At 38.3% G+C, this 20,757-nt stretch overlaps 1 protein-coding gene across 1 annotated transcript in view; it reads left to right on the top strand.

Moving 5' to 3' along the window:
* The window catches only part of PGGT1B (protein geranylgeranyltransferase type I subunit beta), a 52,997-nt gene that overhangs the window by 9,464 nt on the left and 22,776 nt on the right, over positions 1 to 20,757 (top strand). The window contains exons 3-5 of the mRNA XM_055302179.1: positions 13,889 to 13,956; positions 17,282 to 17,433; positions 18,814 to 18,946. Of these exons, the coding sequence (XP_055158154.1) occupies positions 13,889 to 13,956; positions 17,282 to 17,433; positions 18,814 to 18,946 (353 nt within the window). The remainder of the gene's footprint in view (positions 1 to 13,888; positions 13,957 to 17,281; positions 17,434 to 18,813; positions 18,947 to 20,757) is intronic.

Genomic DNA, 20,757 nt, shown 5'->3' on the forward strand with positions numbered 1-20,757 from the left:
CAAGCCCCATGTTGAGGGTAGAGATGACTTAAATAAAAATTAAAAAGTCTAATCATTGCTCTCTCTTCCGAGAGAACCATCGTGCAGTTGTCTGGGACTCGAGATTTGCAGTTGTAGCCACATGTTATGTTCCGCACTTCCTCGTTGATGATTGCTTATTGATTATTTGTATTTGGTATTTCTGTTTGATTAGTTTTATAGCCTTTGCTGTATTTTTCATTCCCAGCCATTCTTTTTGTCTTTTCAGTGAACTCTTTGCTGTCAAAAAATTTCTTTTCAGTCTCCTGGTGGTTTTCTCTCTTGTGTTTCACTAGCCTTTCTCTGATGGTTTCTTAGAACTCTTACTAGCACTACAGTCATTTTTATGCTTCTTAAACTTTATAAATTTTGGTCAGTTATTTTTCTTTTCGTAACTAATTTTCAAAATTTCTATGTTTCCTGATCAACTAAATGCCCACAAGTTTTATGCACCTTATTGTTCACTCTGTTAAGTGTAACATACCTAACATTGATTTAATTTACAAATGTTAGAAATTCTAACCTTCAAAAGAGAAGCAGATAAACTCCCGAAAATAGTTTTTAGCATGCCTAAATGAGTCAACATTTATAAATTAACTGGGTGTTTCGTTGGTTGAAGTAAACATTTATAAATGTCTCACCTAGATGAACTTTAGGGAAATAATAAGCTGAAACTTTATTTAGAAAAAAAGAGGTTTGGGGACACGGGTGGCTCAGTGGTTCAGCGTCTGCCTTTGGCTCAGGGTATGATCCCGGAGTCCTGGGATTGAGCCTTGCAGGGTGTCTGCTTCTCTCTCTGCCTATGTCTCTGCCTCTCTCTGTCTGTGTCTGTCATGAATAAATAAAATTTTGGGCAGCCTGGGTGTCTCAGGGGTTAGCGCCGCCTTCAGCCCAGGGCCTGATCCTGGAGACCCGGGATCGAGTCCCACGTCGGGCTCCCTGCATGGAGCCTGCTTCTCCCTCTGCCTGTGTCTCTGCCTCTGTGTGTGTGTCTCCTGAATAAATAAAAAACCTTAAAAAAAAACTTTAAAAAAAGAAAAAAGAGGTTTGATCTATTAGCAGATGTTTTTGGACATTGTTTTATGTCTTTCTACATTATTGTTATTGGATTTCATAGTGTTTGTGTTTATATAATTTTTAAAATCTCGCCTGTCAGTGAATTCTTACTTAAAAATGATTAGACATTTTGAACTAGGTCTGGCATACACAAGTATCTACTCACTTTTCACCAGCTGCATGAAGCAGTATGTATGATATATTGGTAAGTAGTTAAAGATTCTAGCATGTTGGTGAGTAGGATTTACTGAATGTGCTGCTACACCTGTAAATACAGGCTGTGATAATTAATAAGATAATGCTACTCATTTTTTTCGGAGCTTATGGCTGAGATTTGGTCACAATTCTAGATGCCTGCAAAGTGGAAGTAATTTGTGTTTTCCCTTTTTACTAGGTTGTTTTTTGGGTTTTGGGGAGGGGGGGTTTAACTAGTTTAAATCAGTCTGGGTTTTTTTTTTTTTTAATTTTAAAAGTTAAATATTACATATAGTATTATTATAGATTCTGATTTTGGATTATTAAAAACACATGTCCTGATTAAATTATACACTAATTTCTTGAAAGCACCTCACATAGTATACATAAGGAAATTATACAGTGTGAGTCATAGAAAAGCTATTCTCTATTATGTTTTTGCTAAAATATATATTATTTTTAGAAAAAATTTATTGCTACTCATTTCCCTGAAATAGCCATTGCTACTCTAGAAGAGTATAGATCATAACATTTGAGTGAGAGAACTCATACTACTATATTCTTTGCTGGCCTCTGTGATTGAACTAAGCTATTGTTTTTTCTTAGAATATGTTTACTTTCTTCTACCATTTTATTGTAAGTTTTTCATGGTAGTTTACTATCTATTAATAAACACTTTTTTTTTTTAAAGCAACTTGCAGAATGGTTAAAATAACTGATTAATTATTCCCCCAGTGGAAAAGCAGTGGCCACAAAACAATAGGCTGCTGGTTTTATGCTCTTTTTTTTTTTAATTAATTTTTATTGGTGTTCGGTTTACCAACATACAGAATAACACCCAGTGCTCATCCCGTCAAGTGTCCCCCTCAGTGCCCGTCACCCATTCACCCCCACCCCCCGCCCTCCTCCCCTTCCACCACCCCTAGTTCGTTTCCCAGAGTTAGGAGTCTTTATGTTCTGTCTCCCTTTCTGATATTTCCCACACATTTCTTCTCCCTTCCCTTATATTCCCTTTCACTATTATTCATATTCCCCAAATGAATGAGAACATACACTGTTTGTCCTTCTCCGATTGACTTACTTCACTCAGCCTAATACCCTACAGTTCCATCCACGTTGAAGCAAATGGTGGGTATTTGTCGTTTCTAATGGCTGAGTAATATTCCATTGTATACATAAACCACATCTTCTTTATCCATTCATCTTTCGATGGACACCGAGGCTCCTTCCACAGTTTGTCTATTGTGGACATTGCTGCTAGAAACATCGGGGTGCAGGTGTCCCAGCATTTCATTGCATCTGAATCTTTGGGGTAAATCCCTAACAGTGCAATTGCTGGGTGGTAGGGCAGGTCTATTTTTAACTCTTTGAGGAACCTCCACACAGTTTTCCAGAGTGGCTGCCTAGAGGAGAACACAGGCAACACCCTTTTTGAACTTGGCCACAGTAACTTCTTGCATGATACATCCACGAAAGCAAAAAAAACAAAAGCAAAAATGAACTATTGGGACTTCATCAAGATAAGAAGCTTTTGCACAGCAAAGGATACAGTCAACAAAACTAAAAGACAACCTACAGAATGGGAGAAGATATTTGCAAACAACGTATCAGATAAAGGGCTAGTTTCCAAAATCTATAAAGAACTTATTAAACTCAACACCAAAGAAACAAACAATCCAATCATGAAATGGGCAAAAGACATGAACAGAAATCTCACAGACGAAGACATAGACATGGCCAACAAGCACATGAGGAAATGCTCTGCATCACTTGCCATCAGGGAAATACAAATCAAAACCACAATGAGATACCACCTCACACCAGTGAGAATGGGGAAAATCAACAAGGCAGGAAACAACAAATGTTGGAGAGGATGCGGAGAAAAGGGAACACTCCTACACTGTTGGTGGGAATGTGAACTGGTGCAGCCACTCTGGAAAACTGTGTGGAGGTTTTATGCTCTTAAACATGGATTTTACACATGTCATTTTGTTATCCCTTGGGTGTGTGACTATGTTCATGAACTTTTTTTGTGTGCAATTAGTTTAATTAAAACCCATATTCTTGGGACATCTGGGAGACTCAGTCGGTTGGGTGTCTAACTCTTGGTTTTTGCCCAGGTCATGATTGGCATGGGCCATGGGACTGAGCCCCTCATCAGGCGCTGTGCCCAGCAGGGAGTCTGCTTGAAGCTCTCTGTCCCTCTGCCTCCACTCCCCCCATCCCATTCACACACACACTCTCTCTCTCCCTCCCTTAAAAAAATAAATACATCTTTTTAAAATACCCGTATTCTTTCTAAAGACTGCTTTGTTGTGAGAGGTTTGTTAATATCTGAACTCTCATATTATTCATAATGTGTTTGCTACATACTCACTAGAAGGCTAAAATGGAAAAGGCAGAAAGTAACAGTACAACTGGAACTCACACAAGCTGAAGGAAAACTGCCAATTTACCAACTCCTTTGGAAAACTGGCCGTACTCACTAAAGCTGAACATGTGTGCACTTCTCCCTAGTCCACACCCATCAGAAGTGAAAACATGTTCACCAGAAGGTATGTTCACAGCAGTGTTCTTCACAAGAGTCCAGAAGTTAGGAACCATACAAACTACCTGTCTTGGGTATAATGGATGAATGATGTATTAATACAGTCACACAATGGAATTCTGTACAGTGGAAAGTGGGAAAGAACAGTCTATAACTATATGCAAAAATTTTGATGAACATCACAAACCTGTTTTGAGAGAAAGAAGTTACCTAGTGTATAATTCTATACAGAGTACAAAAATAGACAAAACCAGTGGGAGCTTTTGGGGAGCAAAGGAAGAAGAGGAAGTAGGAGGGGGCTTCTGGAGTGCTGTCATGTACTTTCTCTTGAGCTGAGTACTGGTTATGTGATAAGTTTACTTTGCAAGGTTCATTGAGTTTATGATAATGCGCTTTTCTTATGTGTATTACAGTTTGATGGAAGTTTTAAAATTTTCTTTGAATTCCAATTGGTACTCACCCCATCTCTTTTGAGACTTATCAGAATTCTCTTTTGTGTTGCACTGTCCTCTCCATGGATTTCGTTGGTTTGAAGCACATTGCTAATTGTTTTTTCATTCATCGCTGCTTAATTGTTACTTAAAATATTTTTGCTTGCGCTTGAATTGTACGCTTCTGGAGGGCAAAGAATGTATCTGTCTTATATTTATTTTGTCTTTTAGTGCCTAAAGCTTTGTTGTGTATCAGGAGTTGTTGGACTCTTAAATCACCCTTTCATCCTCCAACTTGACTTCTCTGTGTTTTCACATTTGGTCTAAAGCATCATGATATTGTGATTTATAAGAAATGTGTATTTGGTCTTCATCCACAGTTTCTGGCTCACAACTCCCAAGACCTTTGGCATTTCCTAAGGGTTGAGAGTGATAGAAATTGTCTTTTGTTACCTTAATAAGGTGACTTTTGTAAAGCACCTAAGGATGGGGTCTTTATGCCCTTGGAGCCAGCCAGAGATTAGAGTCCCACCACCTGAGCTCCAGGGAGGGGAGGGGTGAAGGGCTGGGGGCTGAAGCCATTGCCAGTGGCCTGTGATTTAATCCATCATGCCTATGTAATGTGGCCTATGTAAAAACCCAGAAGGACAGGGTTCAGAGAGCTTCCTGGTTGGTGAATACGTGGAAGTGCTGGGAGAGTGCCACACCGGAGACGGCATGGAAGCTCTTGTGCCCCTTCCTCATACCTTACCCTATGTATCTCTTCCATCTGCATGTTCGTGAGTTACATTCTTTTACTATTAACAAGTATTTCTGAGCTCTGTGAGCTGCTCTGGCAAATTGTGCCCAAGGAGAGGGGCTCACGAGGACCTCCAGTCTGTAGCCAGTTGGTCAGAAGCAGCACAGCTAATGGGGCTTGCATCTGAGGTCTGAAGTTGGGGGGTGCGTTGGAGTGGTTTGCAGTCCTGGTGGACTGAGCCCTCAGCCTGTGGAGTCTGCATAGTGTCTGCAGCCTATCTCTGCATAGTGTCAGAATTGAGTGGATTGTATTGAGTTGTATTCAGTTGAGTTGAATGAATGGCTGGCCTTCTGAGAATTGTGTGTTGGATATTGCATCTCAAAACACCTAATTTTAGCATCCTCTGGCTCCTCAAATATTTTCTCATTCATAAGGTATTTGCAGAATGAGTAGAGTGTGCCTTCTGTGACTCCTAGGTCTGTATTTGTCCTACCTTGTGATACCATGTAAAATCTTAGGGAATTGAAAAATCCAGGAATGTTAAAAATCCAGCACCATAAAATAAAAATGTGATAAATTTAATTAAACAAATACTTTAAAATGTTTTGTAGTAAAAGATAGGGCTGAGTAAGTGACAGGCTTGGAAATTGTGGTAATATATGTAACAAAATATTCATATCCAGACTGTGAAGAACTCTTAAAGATTGAAAGGTAAATGACACATCACTGTTTAGAAGATGATGAAATTTAAGAATGGAGGACCTCAAACAAGTCAGTAAATAATATATAAGAGAATTAGCCATACTAGCAAAGTCAGGGAGATGCAGTAGAAACAAGGTTGCATTATTTTTTATGTAACATCAATTTAGCTGGAAGTTTTAAAAATTGGCAAGAGGGGTGCCTGGGTGGTTCAGTTGGTTAAGAGTCTGCCTTGGGCTCAGGTCATGATCCTTGGGCCCTGGGATAGAGCCCCACATCAGGCTCCCTGCTCAGCGGGGCAGGGCGTCTGCTTCTCTCTTTCCCTCTGCCCCTCCCCCTGTTCATGAGCTCTCATTCTGTCTCTCACTCACAAATAAATAATGAAATCTTTTAAAAGAAATAAATTTAAAAAATAAAAGTTGGCAAGAGTACTGGGGAAAGAGCACTTCATTTTTGTGGAAGTGAAAATCATTGTAACCTTTTGAGAGACATTTTAGTGTATGATTTTTTTTTATCACATCTGACACAGTCTCTTGTGTGTTATAGTGGCTCTGAAAAGATAGATCTGCTTAGAACCTCAGAATATGACCTTAGTTGAAGAAGGGCCTCTGCAGGTGTAATTAAGGTAAGCACCTCCAGATCACTGCCTAGTGCCCTTCTAGGAGAAGGGAAGAGGGAGATTCTAGAACCCGAGGGGAATGCCCTGTGGGGGCAATGGCAGAGGTTACAGTGAGCTTACTGCACAGAGGAATGCCAGGATTGCCCAAAGCCACCAGGAACTGAGAGAAGCATGAGATGATTTCTCCCTCAGAGCCTTCAGAAGGAACCAGTCCTACTAGCACCTTGATTTTGGACTTCTGGTTTCCAGAACTCTGAGAGAATATATTTCCATTACTGAAAGCCTCCAGATTTGCGGTGATTTGTAACCTCAGGAAACTAATAACATGCATAAAAATCTTTAGAATATGTTTTGGCATTGTTCGATACACAGACAAATTAGAAGGGGAATAAATATTCACAAAAGTGAAACAGTTAAATTAACTATGGTCTACCAAGAATAGTATGCAGTAATAAAGTGATTGAAATAGACCTATGTATATACTGACATGAAAATGTTCATATATAGTTAAGCTATAAATACTAACGTGTACAGAGATGTTTTGTGTTAATCTTTGACTAATAAGTATATAGGGAAAACTCTGAACGGAAACATAGAAAATATTTATGGAGGGGAAGTAGATGGGAACACATGTAGGAGGATGACAGGATAAGGTAGTACTTTGTTTTTATTCTATGTATCTGCATTATTTGTGTATTCAAAGTATGTTTCCATATTTAAAAATCCAAGTTAAAGGAGAGCCTTGGCAGGCAGATCAGTTGGTTAAGTGTCTGCCTTTGGCTCAGGTCATGATCTCAGGGTCCTAGGATGGAGCCCCACATCGGGCTCCCTGCTAGATGGGAAGCCTGCTTCTTCTCCCTCTCCTGCTACCATTCCCCCTGCTTGTGCTTGCTTTCTCTGTCAAATCGATCTTTAAAACAAAATTCAGAAAACTTCAACCTCTCTTCAAAACACAACTAAAATTAAACTTAATGTTATATGGTTATATACAAATGCTGATATTTTGCTAATGCAGATATAATGTTATACATTAATTAAAAGTTTATGCTTTTTAAGGCACTGTCAAATACATTGTCACATTGTTCTAATCTGCCTTACCCAGAAGAGGAGAATGAGAGACATAGTGACTAAGAGAGCTGCCTGAGGGAACCCTGGGTGGCGCAGCGGTTTAGCGCCTGCCTTTGGCCCAGGGCGCCATCCTGGAGACCCGGGATCGAATCCCACGTCGGGCTCCCGGTGCATGGAGCCTGCTTCTCCCTCTGCCTGTGTCTCTGCCTCTCTCTCTCTCTCTGTGACTATCATAAAATAAATTAAAAAAAAATTAAAAAGAGCTGCCTGAGGCCACACGTAGGTATTAAGTGATAGATCAGACTGAAACCCCAGGCTTCTGACTCCCAAGCCCCAGGTTAGCTTTACTGGTGAAGTTTTTGGTTCATGGTGGGGACTATGATGTGTGGTACTTAAGTACGTTGTGAATATTTAATCAGAATTAACCCTGGCTTTCCGCTTAACTCCAGGGGTATAAAGACCCTACTGGTATCTTAGTAAGGTGTATGGTTAGACCATTGGAGGATTGGGTCCTTCTCATCAAGTGTTTAGAAAACACAGAGGATCAAGCTGGGGGTTGTGTGTTCCCTTCTCTTATCAAGGGCACAGCCAGAGAATTTTGGAGCTAGAGTAGAGCAAGGAATATTATAGTCCATCATTTTACACATGAGGATATTAAGATCCAATGGGATGAATAATTTGTCCATGATAATATAGCTTGATAAAGCTAGAGGCAAAATTAGCATACAGTTTTTTGTTTTCTAGTCCTTTGAGATTCCCATTCCTGGATATCTCCAGTACTGATTTCGTACAATAGGTGCTGTGTTTATCGTGTATGTTGTCCTGTGAGATTTTTTTTTAAATAGATTAAGTCCTATTACTGCGTTTTTTAAATAATATACTTACAAGCGTGAGTGTAGTTGCATGTGGCTAAACTGGGCATGTTGCACATTTAAAAATAGCATGTCTGGTTTGGAAGAATTGTAGATCAAGAATTTTTTGCAGAGATAGCCCCACAGGGGTTATTTGCCCAACTGTCCCCTCACCATGTGTCTGTTAGGCCACACCACCAATCTTGTCACAGTCTCATTCTTCATTTACTGTTTTGTTGCATGAAACTGTTAAATCTCTATGAAGGGAAGTCTCCCACCTGCCTTTTCCTTAGTTAATATAGTTCTGACTCTGAAACGAATTTGTGAAATTTAGAAAATAGATAAACCTATTTTGTAGGCTCTAGAATGTTTTGTTCACCTTGTCCAGTCTCTTGAGAATCTGAAACCAGGAGTTGTGTAAAGTGTATCTAGATGTTTATGAGATCCTGCTAACTAAACTACTTGCATGTAACAAGATAAACTAGTTTGACTCTGTGACTCTGATTGTGGAGCCACATCAGTGGTTCTCGATTCTGGCTGGCTATCAAACAGGGATTGTTCTTTGTATATATGATTGTCCAGGCCCCATTCTGAGGGTTTTCATGTGGACCTGAGTTAGGACCCAACAGGCCTGTATATTTTTTCAGACTCTGCAATTGATTCTGTTGAGACCCAGACCCACACTTCCAGTTTATTCTGCTGCTACTGAATAGGAACACTAGATGGCACCGTGTAATAATCTCCAAGGAAGCTTAGACTACTGTGAATATGCATCTGGTTATAAATTTGGAATGGCTCATTTATACTTAATAATTATCATGAATAGGTAAGCTTACTAGAATATAAAGGAAAACACAATAGCAGGCAAATCTTGACAAGAATCAGAATGAATTGCCCAGTGAATTTTTTTGAGTGACAATATATACTCTTGGAAAGGGGGAAGAGGAAGTCGTTTTTGTTTTTTTGTTTTTTTGTTGTTGTTATTATATTTTTTAATAATAACTTTATTTTTTATTGGTGTTCAATTTGCCAACATACAGAATAACACCCAGTGCTCATCCCGTCAAGTGCCCCCCTCAGTGCCCGTCACCCATTCACCCTCACCCCCCACCCTCCTCCCCTTCCACCACCCCTAGTTCGTTTCCCAGAGTTAGGAGTCTTTATGTTCTGTCTCCCTTTCTGATATTTCCTACCCATTTCTTCTCCCTTCCCTTCTATTCCCTTTCACTATTATTTATATTCCCCAAATGAATGAGAACATATAATGTTTGTCCTTCTCCGATTGACTCATTTCACTCAGCATAATACCTTCCAGGTCCATCCACGTTGAAGCAAATGGTGGGTATTTGTCATTTCTAATGGCTGAGTAATATTCCATTGTATACTTAAACTTTTTTGGGGGTGCCTGGATGACTCAGTTAAGCGTCTGCCTTCAGCTCAGGTCATGATTCCAGAGTTCTGGGATAGAGCCCTGCATCAGGCTCCCTACTCAGGGGGGGGCTTCTGCCTCTGCCTCTTCCTCCCTCATGCTCTCTCTCCTTCTCTCTCAATAAATAAATAACTTTTTTTTTTAAAAAAAGAAACTTTTCTTGTTCAATTGCAACAGAAGCTGATACTTTTTTCCTGTTTCACTTTTTGTAAAAATCTAATGAATCTGTTTGAACTGGGTTACTGTTGATTTCCGTTGGTCACTGGACAGAACATCATTTGCCTGTGTCCTTTAAACATTGCAAGAACCCTGCAAAGTACTGCTTGCAATACGTTCCGTTCCTTGTTCAGAAATGGAGGGAACTAGCTCAGAGAGGGTATTATTTGCCCATAGAATACAGAGTTAGTAAGAATAGGATCTTGAATTAGATTCCAAACGTCAATGCCACAGTCTCCTAACCTTTGGTGATATTTTTGAACATCAGTATTTTTGCTGCTTTTCAGATAATTTAAAGGTGTAAGTAAATAAGCTAAATACATAGAAATGAACAATTTCCTTTACCTGTAAGGAAATAACATTTCATTCAGAAACAGATTTTTTATACTCTAATAGGCATTCCTCATTTTATTGTACTTTAATATGCTTTGAAGATACTGCATTTTCTATAAATTGAAGGCTGGTGGCAACTCTATCATGCAAGTTTATTGGTTCCATTTTTCTAACATTTGCTCACTTCATGTCTCTGTTTCATATTTTGGTAATTTTCTCAGTAGTTCAGTTTTTCATTATACTTACTATAGTAATCTGTGATCAGTGATCGTTGATGCTACTATTCCGATTGTTTTGAGGCATGACAAACTGTGCCTATATAAGACAGTGCACGTAATTGATAAACATGAGTGTTATGACTATTCCATTGACCGGCCATTCCCCTTCATCCCTCTCCTCAGGCCTCTTTAGTCCCTCAGACACAATATTGAAATTAGGGCAGTTAGTTACCCCATAGTGGTTTCTAAGTGTTTAAGTGAAAAGGAGGGCTGCACATCTCTCACTTTAAATCATAAGCTAGAAATGATTGAGCTTGGTGAAGGAGGCATGTGAAAAGCCTAGATAAGTTGAAAGCTAGGCCTCTTGTGCCAGTTGGCTAAGTTGTGAATGCAAAGGAAAGGTTTTAGGAGGAAATTAGAAGTGCTACTCCAGGGGTCCCTGGCTGACTCAGTTGGAAGAGCATGCAGTTCTTGATCTTGGAGTCGTTAGTTCAAGCCCCGTGTTGAGATTACTTAAAAATAAAACTTAAAAAAAAAGTCATATTCCAGTGAACACACCAGTGTCAAGAAAGCAAATCAACCTTATTGCTCATGTGGCGGAAGTTTTATTGGTTGTACAGACACTAGGCACTTATGGACTTTAAAGATGAAGTTAAGGTTCCTGGTCAGCTGACCTCAAAATAGGGAGATAGGTGTTTTATGTACTGGGGCAAGGAGTTGCCTGGTACAACCACATGAGCCCTTTTAAAGGAGAAAAGGCAGGAAGAGTCAGAGAGATGCTGCAGAAGGAGAAGCTAGAGAGAATCCCAACACAAGAAGGATTTCAGCTGTGTTGCAGGCCCATGGTACAGAGGCCCAGATACAAGCAGTGGCAAGAGTGGTCTCTAGGAGCTCTGGGGCCCAGCTGACATGAGCAAAGGTGTGGGCACCTCAGTGCCACACCTGCTAAGCAAGCTGAGGGAACTTGAGGGGAGGTTATTCCCCAGAGCCTCCAGTGGGGAGTGCAGCCCCCACTGGCATGCTCATCTAGCCTGGTGAGACCTGTCTTGGACTTCGGAACCTGCAGAGCTGTGAGATAATAAAGGGGTGTGGTTTCAAGTTAATAAGTTTGATAATTCATTAGGGCAAAAATGACTCATAGAAAAAACAGAATTCACTTTCCTGTCATTCCATACAATGTTGCTTTATTTATTTCCTTCTGGACTTTGTTGATAAGCCTCCTTTGCTTAATTATAAACATGATCACATAAATGTTTGTGTCCTGTTTTTTCTCTTGATCATTTCTCCATGTGGCTATATAGTTTTCCCTAAGTATTTAGTAGCAGTTTAGTGTTCCTTTGAGGAGCTAGAGTATTGCATTTAACCTGCTGGACTCCTGTTTGTTTCTGAATCTTACCACATGTAGCACTGTATTGGGTGTGTCTGTGCATCTGGCCTTTCTTATCCTGAAAGTTACAAGAGTAAATTCTCAGATGTATCCTCACCCTGTCAGTCTGAGCCTTTTTGTTACTCTTATTATACCTTGACAAGTCTTAAATAGTTTATGCATGTAAAAGTCTTTAGCAAAGATAATAGAGCTATGTTCGTTAATATCACCATTAGATAATACCCTTTTTCAAATAAATTTTTTGTTAACAGGGGAAGGTGGTTAGTGGAAAGTTTTAAATTTGGTGTGTAAAGTTTCCTAAATTGTTCAAGAAATTAATGTTTAAGCTATTATTCTAAGTACTGTGGGAAATACAGAGAATAGAGTACCTGATTTGAAGGAATATAAGAATGAAAACCAGTTATTATGAATTAGTCATGTTCCAGTCATAAGAGATATGAAACTAGTTTCTCACGTCAGAACCTATTTATAAATCTACTTGATTTTTTATTAACAGTGCTTGTACAGTCTATGGATATTACATTTCTGTCCTCTTCATCTATCATGCTGATTGTCTAATAGGTATCAGAACCATAGTTTCTTACTGTGGGTATAACTAACTTTAAATTTATAGTTTTTTTATTTTTCCCAGTTTTATAGATATTGACATAGAATATACATAAGTATAAGTTATACAACATTATGATTTGATACGTGTATATATTGCAAAATGATTACCACAGTATCCTCACATACCTTTTGTGTGTGTAGTGACAACATTTAAGATCTCTCCTATAACTTTCAGGTATATAATGCAGTCCTATTAATAATAGTCACCATGCTATACATTAAGTCCCCAGAATTTACTCATCTTACAGATAGACTTTTGTATGACTAACATCTCTCCATTTCTCTCAGCCCCTGGGAACCACTATTCTACTGTTTCTGTGAGTTCAGCCTTTTTAAATTGCACATACAAGTGAGAACATAGAGTATTATAGTATTTATTTCTCTCTCTCATTTCATGTGGCATAACGCCCTGAAGTTCCATCCATAATGTCACAAAAGGCAGAATTTCTTCTTTTATGACGGAATCGTATCCTGGTTGGTGTGTGTGTGTGAAAAATTTTCTTTATCCACTCATCTGTCAGCAGACACATCTTGGCTATTGTAAATTATGTTGCAGTAATCATGGGGGTACAGACATCTCTTGGAGTTAGCGATTTTGTTTCCTTTGGACGTATACCCAGTAGTGGGCTTGCTGGATCATATGGTAGTTCTATTTATAATTTTTTAAAGAACCTCCATCCTATTTTCCATATTGGCTATACCAATTTACATTTCCCACTACCAGTGCACAGGGCTCTCTTTTCATGGACGTGACTGAAGTTTCCAGCTTATTTTCTTAACTTCCCAGTACTTCAAAGTGGGTTATTGTGTTGAAATGCAAAATACATAATATTTTTTTGTGACTAGAGCAGCTTCTGCCTTTAGTTTGCTCACATATAAAAAAGCAGTGAGTTAAAGTAAAAAGACACTGGATGGGAAGTTAGAATTCCAGATCCTGATGCATTACTAACGGTTTGTTACCTTGAACATGTCACTTAACCTCTGGGACTTCTGCTTCCTTTTCTTTAGCATGGGGATTAAATATGTTGGTCACATGAAAAATAATCATATAGAAAAGGTAAGGAAGCATTTTGTATACAGTGAGGTAGGCTACAACCTAAAGGTACATAGTAGGAAATCATTATTTTGTCTCTGGTTTGAAAATTAAATGAAAAGGGCATCTGGCTGGCTCAGTCAGAGTGTGCAACTCTTGATCTTGGGGTTGTGAGTTCAAGGCCCATATTGAATATAGAGATTACTTTAAATAAATTTTAACAAATTTTTGAAAATTAAATGAGGAAATTCCCATAAAGAGATAACAGCTTTTGCACATAGTGAGCATTAACCAACCATTAGCTAGAATGAAAATGGACACAGTGACAAGGCTTTGGTACTAAAATGCTCAGTTTCTGAAAGAATGTTTAATTGAACGGCTTTAGAGTCTGTAGAGAAATAAAGTATGCCTTAAATAAGTACACGTTTTTATTTTCTAGGATCAAATCTAAATCGCTGTGGTTTCCGAGGCTCTTCATACCTGGGTATTCCATTCAACCCATCAAAGGTGAGTTCTGTCTGGGTCAGGAGGAAGGAGAAGGGAGGTGGTTGGTTGGATTTTAGTGAGAAAGAAAACTAAGAAATTATACAGACAGAACCAAGCTTCCATGTTTCGATATACCTAAAATAGTGTCTGTTGATGTACATTATGACCTACAACTGCTACGAAGGAGTGTGGTGCACACCTTATTTCCTGGCACAATGTACAGTACATACACAGAAATCTCTACTGTCTCAAGCATTATATCCTACTGTCACTTGTGTTTGTAAAAATTATTGGTGATTTCCTGGAGAATTGGAAATAAAGCACTCTGCTTGGTACTTGCTCTCTAGGAAGCCAGAGAACTTCTGTGTTAGTGAAAAACTGTATATTCGACTCACATACCTTAGAAATAAAAGAAAAAGTTCTTGCCAAGGCAGTAATAGAAGACCCTAGCAGTGATGAGTTTGAGGACTTTTGTGGCAATAGGCAGACAATCTTCCAGGGTTATAGCCAGTGACTTTGGTACCAGCACATGCTGTGTAGAAAACAGTGACTCCTAACAGAGTGAAGAGCTTTTCTCTTCTTCGAAGCAGTGGAACCAGCCAGTTCTGCAGGTGTTTACATCTAGACTCAAAATAACAATATTTTTCTATAGCAGAAGCAGAGAGAAACTTCGTCTTTTTTTTTTTTTTTTCAAAAGAGGGCCATACAGCATAGACACTTTTCCTTTAATGGGTCACTCTGCTTATATATTGGTTACAAGCTACTGTCTAACAATACTGAGTACATTAATATTTATATCCAGTTGTAACCTAAACATAAATGGCATATTGCCAATTTTTTAATGCTCTGCTTCTAAATTATGGAATAAATAGCAGTGATATGGGTGGGTGAAAGCAGCATGATTGATTTCCTAGAGGCACTAGGAATTCAATTTTCTTCCTCTGTTTTAGGCTATAGATCATCTTGCCAGTGTCAAAGTCATGTGACTCAGTCAAGTTGTCTTCAATCATGTGTGCCCATTGCTTTTAGCAGGGAGTCTAAAAACCAAGGATTCATAAAATATGTTCTCCTTTTCCTATACATATAACATTTTCCAGTTGATGCCAGTCCTGAAGAAGATGGCTCTCCCTTTGCTCATAGTGGACAAGGTTTCTGGGTGCTATGACACTTGGTCATGATGACCCCCCCTAGAGTGCCATAGCTTACTTACACAGATGTATACCTACCCTTGTTGAAATAAAACAGGGCTTTGAAAGCATTACTTTTAAAAGTCAGTCGCCTTCCTCTTGCCTTCCCACTTCCAAGACATTTTTAAAATAACAGGAATAAAACTGAAGAAGAAACAATTTTTTTTGTCTTGATTTACAGTCTCTTCACACCCAGTTTTGGTCCTAATTCACCTGGATCCCTGGCATCTTCTGGGGAGGCCAGGTCTCACTCCATGCCACATTGTGTTCATATGAATTTGAGTGCTGGGAGGACCAGGAAAGTCCAGGGGGACTCATAGGCCCCCAGGAGTTTTCACTGAGGGTGGTTGGTTGAGAGTCTGTAAGAATCTGAGGCACATAGGATTGTCAGATACAGTATATAAATACAGTAGTGTTCTCAGTTTTTCTTCTGAAACCAAACCATCTATAGGCTATTGCCTTACCTGTTAAGTGCCCAGGATCTTCCATAGCCTTAGAGCACTTTTTAAGAAACACTGATGGATGCTCTCAACCCACTTTTCTCACTGTTTTCCTTCACAAATTCTGTATTGTCTATTAAATGAAGTGTTGTCCCTAATACATGCTAAATACCCAGAATTTCTTTCTCTGCTTTGCTTTTACTTTTTCTTCTACCTATAAAGCTGCTTCTCCTTTCTACCCACCAAGCTCCTCTTCTGCAAAAAAGAAAAATCCATTTAAAATTTTGTGTTACTGGGGCCCTTGGCTGACTGAGTCATTAGAGCATGCAAATCTTGATCTCAGGGAGATGAATTCAGCCCCACATTGGACATGGAACCTCCTTAAAAGAAAATCAAGCTAAACAGTCTTCTGATTTGGCTAACAGAAGATATGATGATAGTTAAAACAAAAAAAGAAAAAAAATCATTGTATTGCTATATCTCCCTCCTGACACTACATTCTAATTGGTATTGTAATTACTAGACCAGACCCTTTTTCTGCTCTTAAGATTAAGTTCTGCATTTGATTTCTGTTTGGGTTCCCCCACAGTGCTCTTAACATGGTAGATGTTTAGTTTAAGTACCAAAAAAATGAAATATGCCATAGGAGTTCTAGGTAGACTAGGTAGACTATTGTATGCCATAGGAGATCTAGGTAGACTATTCTAGGAGTAGAATAAGCAGGAGTACCAGAGTTTGAGCTCTAGGAAGGAGCTCAGAATTTAAAGTGTTAGCCAGATGAGAATTGGTTTGGCGCATTTGTGAGACCATATAAAGAATCGTATATGTAAAACCAGATGGGTGGGGTGGGTTCAGATTATAAAAGGTATTGAAAACCATGCACACTTGTTCTGTGAGGAACCACAAGATGGGTGAGCAGGAAAATAATGTGATTCACTCCCTAATGATTCTAAGATCCTCGTTCATGACTCCCAGGAAGTAGTGGCCCTTTGGATATTTGCCTTGTACTTGCATCATCATCAGGATAACTAGCATCTTTGTCCCAGTAATTTTATTTAATCCTCACAATAACCCCATGATAGAGGTACTAATATCTTTTTTTCAGAAGGAGGAAATGAAGCAAGACAACGAGTTGTAGAGCCAGGATTTGGTGTGTTTCAGTGGTTGTAGAAGTTACCATTTCTTACAGTGGATACAGGAGAGAGATGAATTTTTTAAAATATTACTCGTATTCTGTCAAAATTAAAATATTCTTTGTCATATGTCACTGTACTTCAATTTTAAAAAATTAAAACATTTAAAACATTTTTATGTGGTGATTACTATGGTATTTAATTTGGATTTGTACAGTAAAAGAATTTTTATTTCTTTTATAAATCTTTGAAAGACTGTATGCTTTTCTAACTTCATGAGACTTAAATTGTAAGTAATATGGTTGTCTACATATGAAGCTCAAATAATGTGGTTTATTTGCATATCAGAGCTGCTTCTATAAAGTTTGAGGTTTGCAGGATAAATTTAAAAATTGTGTAGCCTGGCAAGCATGCAGTCATACTTACATTGAGACCTATAAAATGGGGTTTGTTTTTCAATCTGGTGTAGGTACAAATCAGTACTAACATTTAATTTTACTAGTTCCTGAGACCTCGTGCTGGATTACTTAATGAAGTAAGTTTTCAGTTTACCAATTAATTAACTTTATGTTAACTTTGAATTTAGAATCCTGGAACGGCTCATCCTTATGATAGTGGCCACATAGCAATGACCTACACTGGCCTTTCATGCTTAGTTATTCTTGGAGATGACCTAAGCCGAGTAAATAAGGAAGCTTGCTTAGCAGGCTTGAGAGCCCTTCAGCTGGAAGATGGAAGGTATGGGTCACTCTTTGGTTTATTGTCCTTTTCTTTTTCTATTTTTTCTTTTTCGGACAAATTTTGTAGAAAAAATGGGTATAATACTGTACTAGAACTTTTAGAGTTTATCATAAACCCATTTAGAAGCCTTTAAAGCTCACTGTATGTACATCCAGTTAAATCCCTAATCAAAAAACCCCCTAAGATTTTTTAACGTGAGTAAAAAGAAATCACAACAGCAGAGCTCCTTGTTTTTTCTCTTTAACTGAGACAGTGAATATGTTCACAAGTAAGTGGTTGAATGGTTTCAGTATTAGGATGGACTTTAATTTACCTTCTGGGTGAAAAAAATGGATATGTTGAAGTAAGCATACATTTAGTCTGAACTTTTATTCCTTAAGATATAGTGATTGGGGAATAAGTGGGTGAACACAATAGTGTAGATAGTTTCAGTGACATTTGTAAACGTTAGAAAAAGAACTTATGAATATTAGGTGGTTTGTATGGTATGTCTGAGGAATCGTCCCAGAGTTTTAAGGTGAAACTCTCCACTCTCCCCTCCACCCCCCCACCAAATCTAGGAAGTGACAAAGCAGTAGTGATACTGTCTAAGGAAAAGATTTTGCAAACCAATTCCTCATAATGTTATGTCAGTACTCCATCAGCTAATACCTCTGTTTTCCTTTCAGTGTTTAAAAGACATGATCTTGGTGAGGGGAAAATTAAGTAGACTTGTAAGATAAATTGTCAGTAATTGGAAATACTATAGAACTCAGTCTTTACCTCAGCCAGTGTATGTGACTAAGTTCTCAAAGTTTCCGTATGGTCTTTGATTACTGCCACCTTATCCTTGTTTATAAATAAAGGAATAGATATCAGACTCAGACTGTTACCTCTCTAAAACTAATGAAATAGGTAAAAATTAAATTGTAACACAATATTATGATCGATTAGTTAGTGGTTATATACATATACATTTAGAAGAAATTACACATATGAAAACATGGGTTTGGAAATTTCTTACTACCCAGTGGGTCCTAGGTATATTTCCCCCCATCAGTTCTCAAGCTGGTGTGCTATGACTGTCCATGATAGGGACCAAATAAACTTATTCTGTGTGGTGCTATCTGGGAAGGAGTAACTGGTAGTGTGTAAAGCTACCCAGATATCCAGAACTTTGAAATAGAGTGGTGACCTAGGGATGATTTTGTGTTATTCAAGTTAATAGTCCTATTCTTTACTAATAAAAGTAGTATATGGCTTTTAAACCCATATTTAATAAGTTTTTCTGTGAATTAAGACATGAAGTAGATTTTCTTGCTTCCCCCATCCCCACAAAAAAATAAAAACTAGATTCTAGTGTGGTGTTACCGTAAATAATACTGTTATTACTTTCAGCTTCTGTGCAGTCCCTGAAGGCAGTGAAAATGACATGCGATTTGTATACTGTGCCTCCTGTATTTGCTATATGCTCAACAACTGGTCTGGCATGGATATGAAAAAAGCCATCAATTATATTAGAAGAAGTATGGTGAGTTATGTTGGCAAATTGACTGTTTTAGGTTATTATTGTTACTATATGGAAATTGCAGTACAATGCATGTCTCAGTCGCTCTTCCACCAGAATCTGGAAATAAGGGCAGTAAGATTGCTTTTTGGATACGTTGTGTAATCAGAATATAGAAATAATTGTAAAGGGCAGATTGATTCATTGGCCATTAAAATTTAAATGTAATTTGATTGTGTCTAAGGAAACAAATGTCTTTACTAGAAAGAGATTGGTCAAAAAAGAAGTAAAACCTCAAAGGCATGTGTTTGATAGCCTTTGCTACCAGGGGTCAGTGAAGAGCCCTGGCTAAGTGTAATGGAAAATTATGGTTTCTTTGATGAAACTATTTCTGTATTTGGTGTGAGGTGGGAGTTCCATAAGTCATTGGATTAGCAAGAACCAAATATAACAAGATTGACTGAGCTAACAATAGATTTTTGGGTCTTTTTGTTAATACTTTTGCATGTGCTTTTTTTTTTTTAATCTAAGGTTTATTTTAAGGCTTGTATCAAATAGAACTGTTACTTTTTTCATGATACAATTTAAACTTTTCATTGGCAATAATAAGGAGAGCTTAGTCTCAGCCAGAGTGATCCTTGTTCAAATGTTGCTTCCCAGGTTTATTACTTCCCAAATATGAGGTTTTGTTTTATAGAAGTTATGTAGATTAGACTGTTTTAGGTTGTTAATTCAACTTTTACTAGTCAGTATTTCAAAATGAAAAATAAGTTCCTAGTGTAATGAAATTTTTTTAACCGAACGTTTGAGTACGGATCAGATTTGGTAGATTCTGTGATAGCAGAAAGAACAGCCCCTTAAAGGAGCTTTAGAGGGAATGGAGATTTATATGAAATAGAAGGATGGGTAATGTGTGTTTTGGCATTACTGCCACAGAAGTAACACCATGTTCTCCGTGTGTTGTATTTGGAAATACAGCGTATTGATTTGCCCTGCTAGCAGTGTTGGTAACTTTTGATCACCAGTTAAGGTGGTGTATGCCATATTCTTCTCTGTAAAGTTAGCATTGTTCTGCTTGTAATTATTCAGCATCTTCTGGCAAGGTTTTGGAGACTGTTAAATAACTTGTCCCTCATTAAACTTTTGTCTACCAGTGTCAGTATGCCATTGATGATTTTCCAGTTCTATCATTTCCTCTGTAATTTTCAGTTGAAATTCTGCTTTTAGAAAAAACTTTCACTTTACATCTCTCTATCATCTATTTATCCATCTATCCATCCATCTATCCATTCATCCATCCATCAATCTATATCAGTTTGAACTCTAGATTCTTGTTTTATCTGGTGTGGGCTATTGCCTGTTACTGTCCTTACTTATTTTGATGGTCACATTGTCCCACATTTAGCCAGTGCAAGCCCCTTCACACAGATGCTTGTGTCTTTTTTTGTCTCACTCCCTTCATTCTTTGAGCAGCTCTTTGCATTCTGGTACAAGATATTCCAGGTTCATCTTCTACTTTCCTGGAATCAGTCATTTCAGCAAGGAGCTCTGGTTCTTACTGGAGAATGGTGTGTAGAAATGAGGATTTGGGCATAGTAGCAGTGCTCCCTGCTAGTAGCAGTGTTGGGATATCACTGCCTCTAACCCTTCTCTCAGCAGGCCGAGCTAGGAAATCATGTATGTGTGTGTATCTATGCACAGACTGCCCCCCTCCCCTTTTACACACATTGCCCATTCTATTTCTTTATCCATATGTGTATTAAAAAACATGAGTCCTGTTGATACCTCAAATTTCAATTCACCACAGGTTTTTTTTATCTTCCTCCTTTCTTTTT

The sequence above is a fragment of the Nyctereutes procyonoides genome, unplaced genomic scaffold (genome assembly GCF_905146905.1).
Source record: "Nyctereutes procyonoides isolate TBG_1078 unplaced genomic scaffold, NYPRO_anot_genome, whole genome shotgun sequence".
Classification (NCBI taxonomy): domain Eukaryota; kingdom Metazoa; phylum Chordata; class Mammalia; order Carnivora; family Canidae; genus Nyctereutes; species Nyctereutes procyonoides.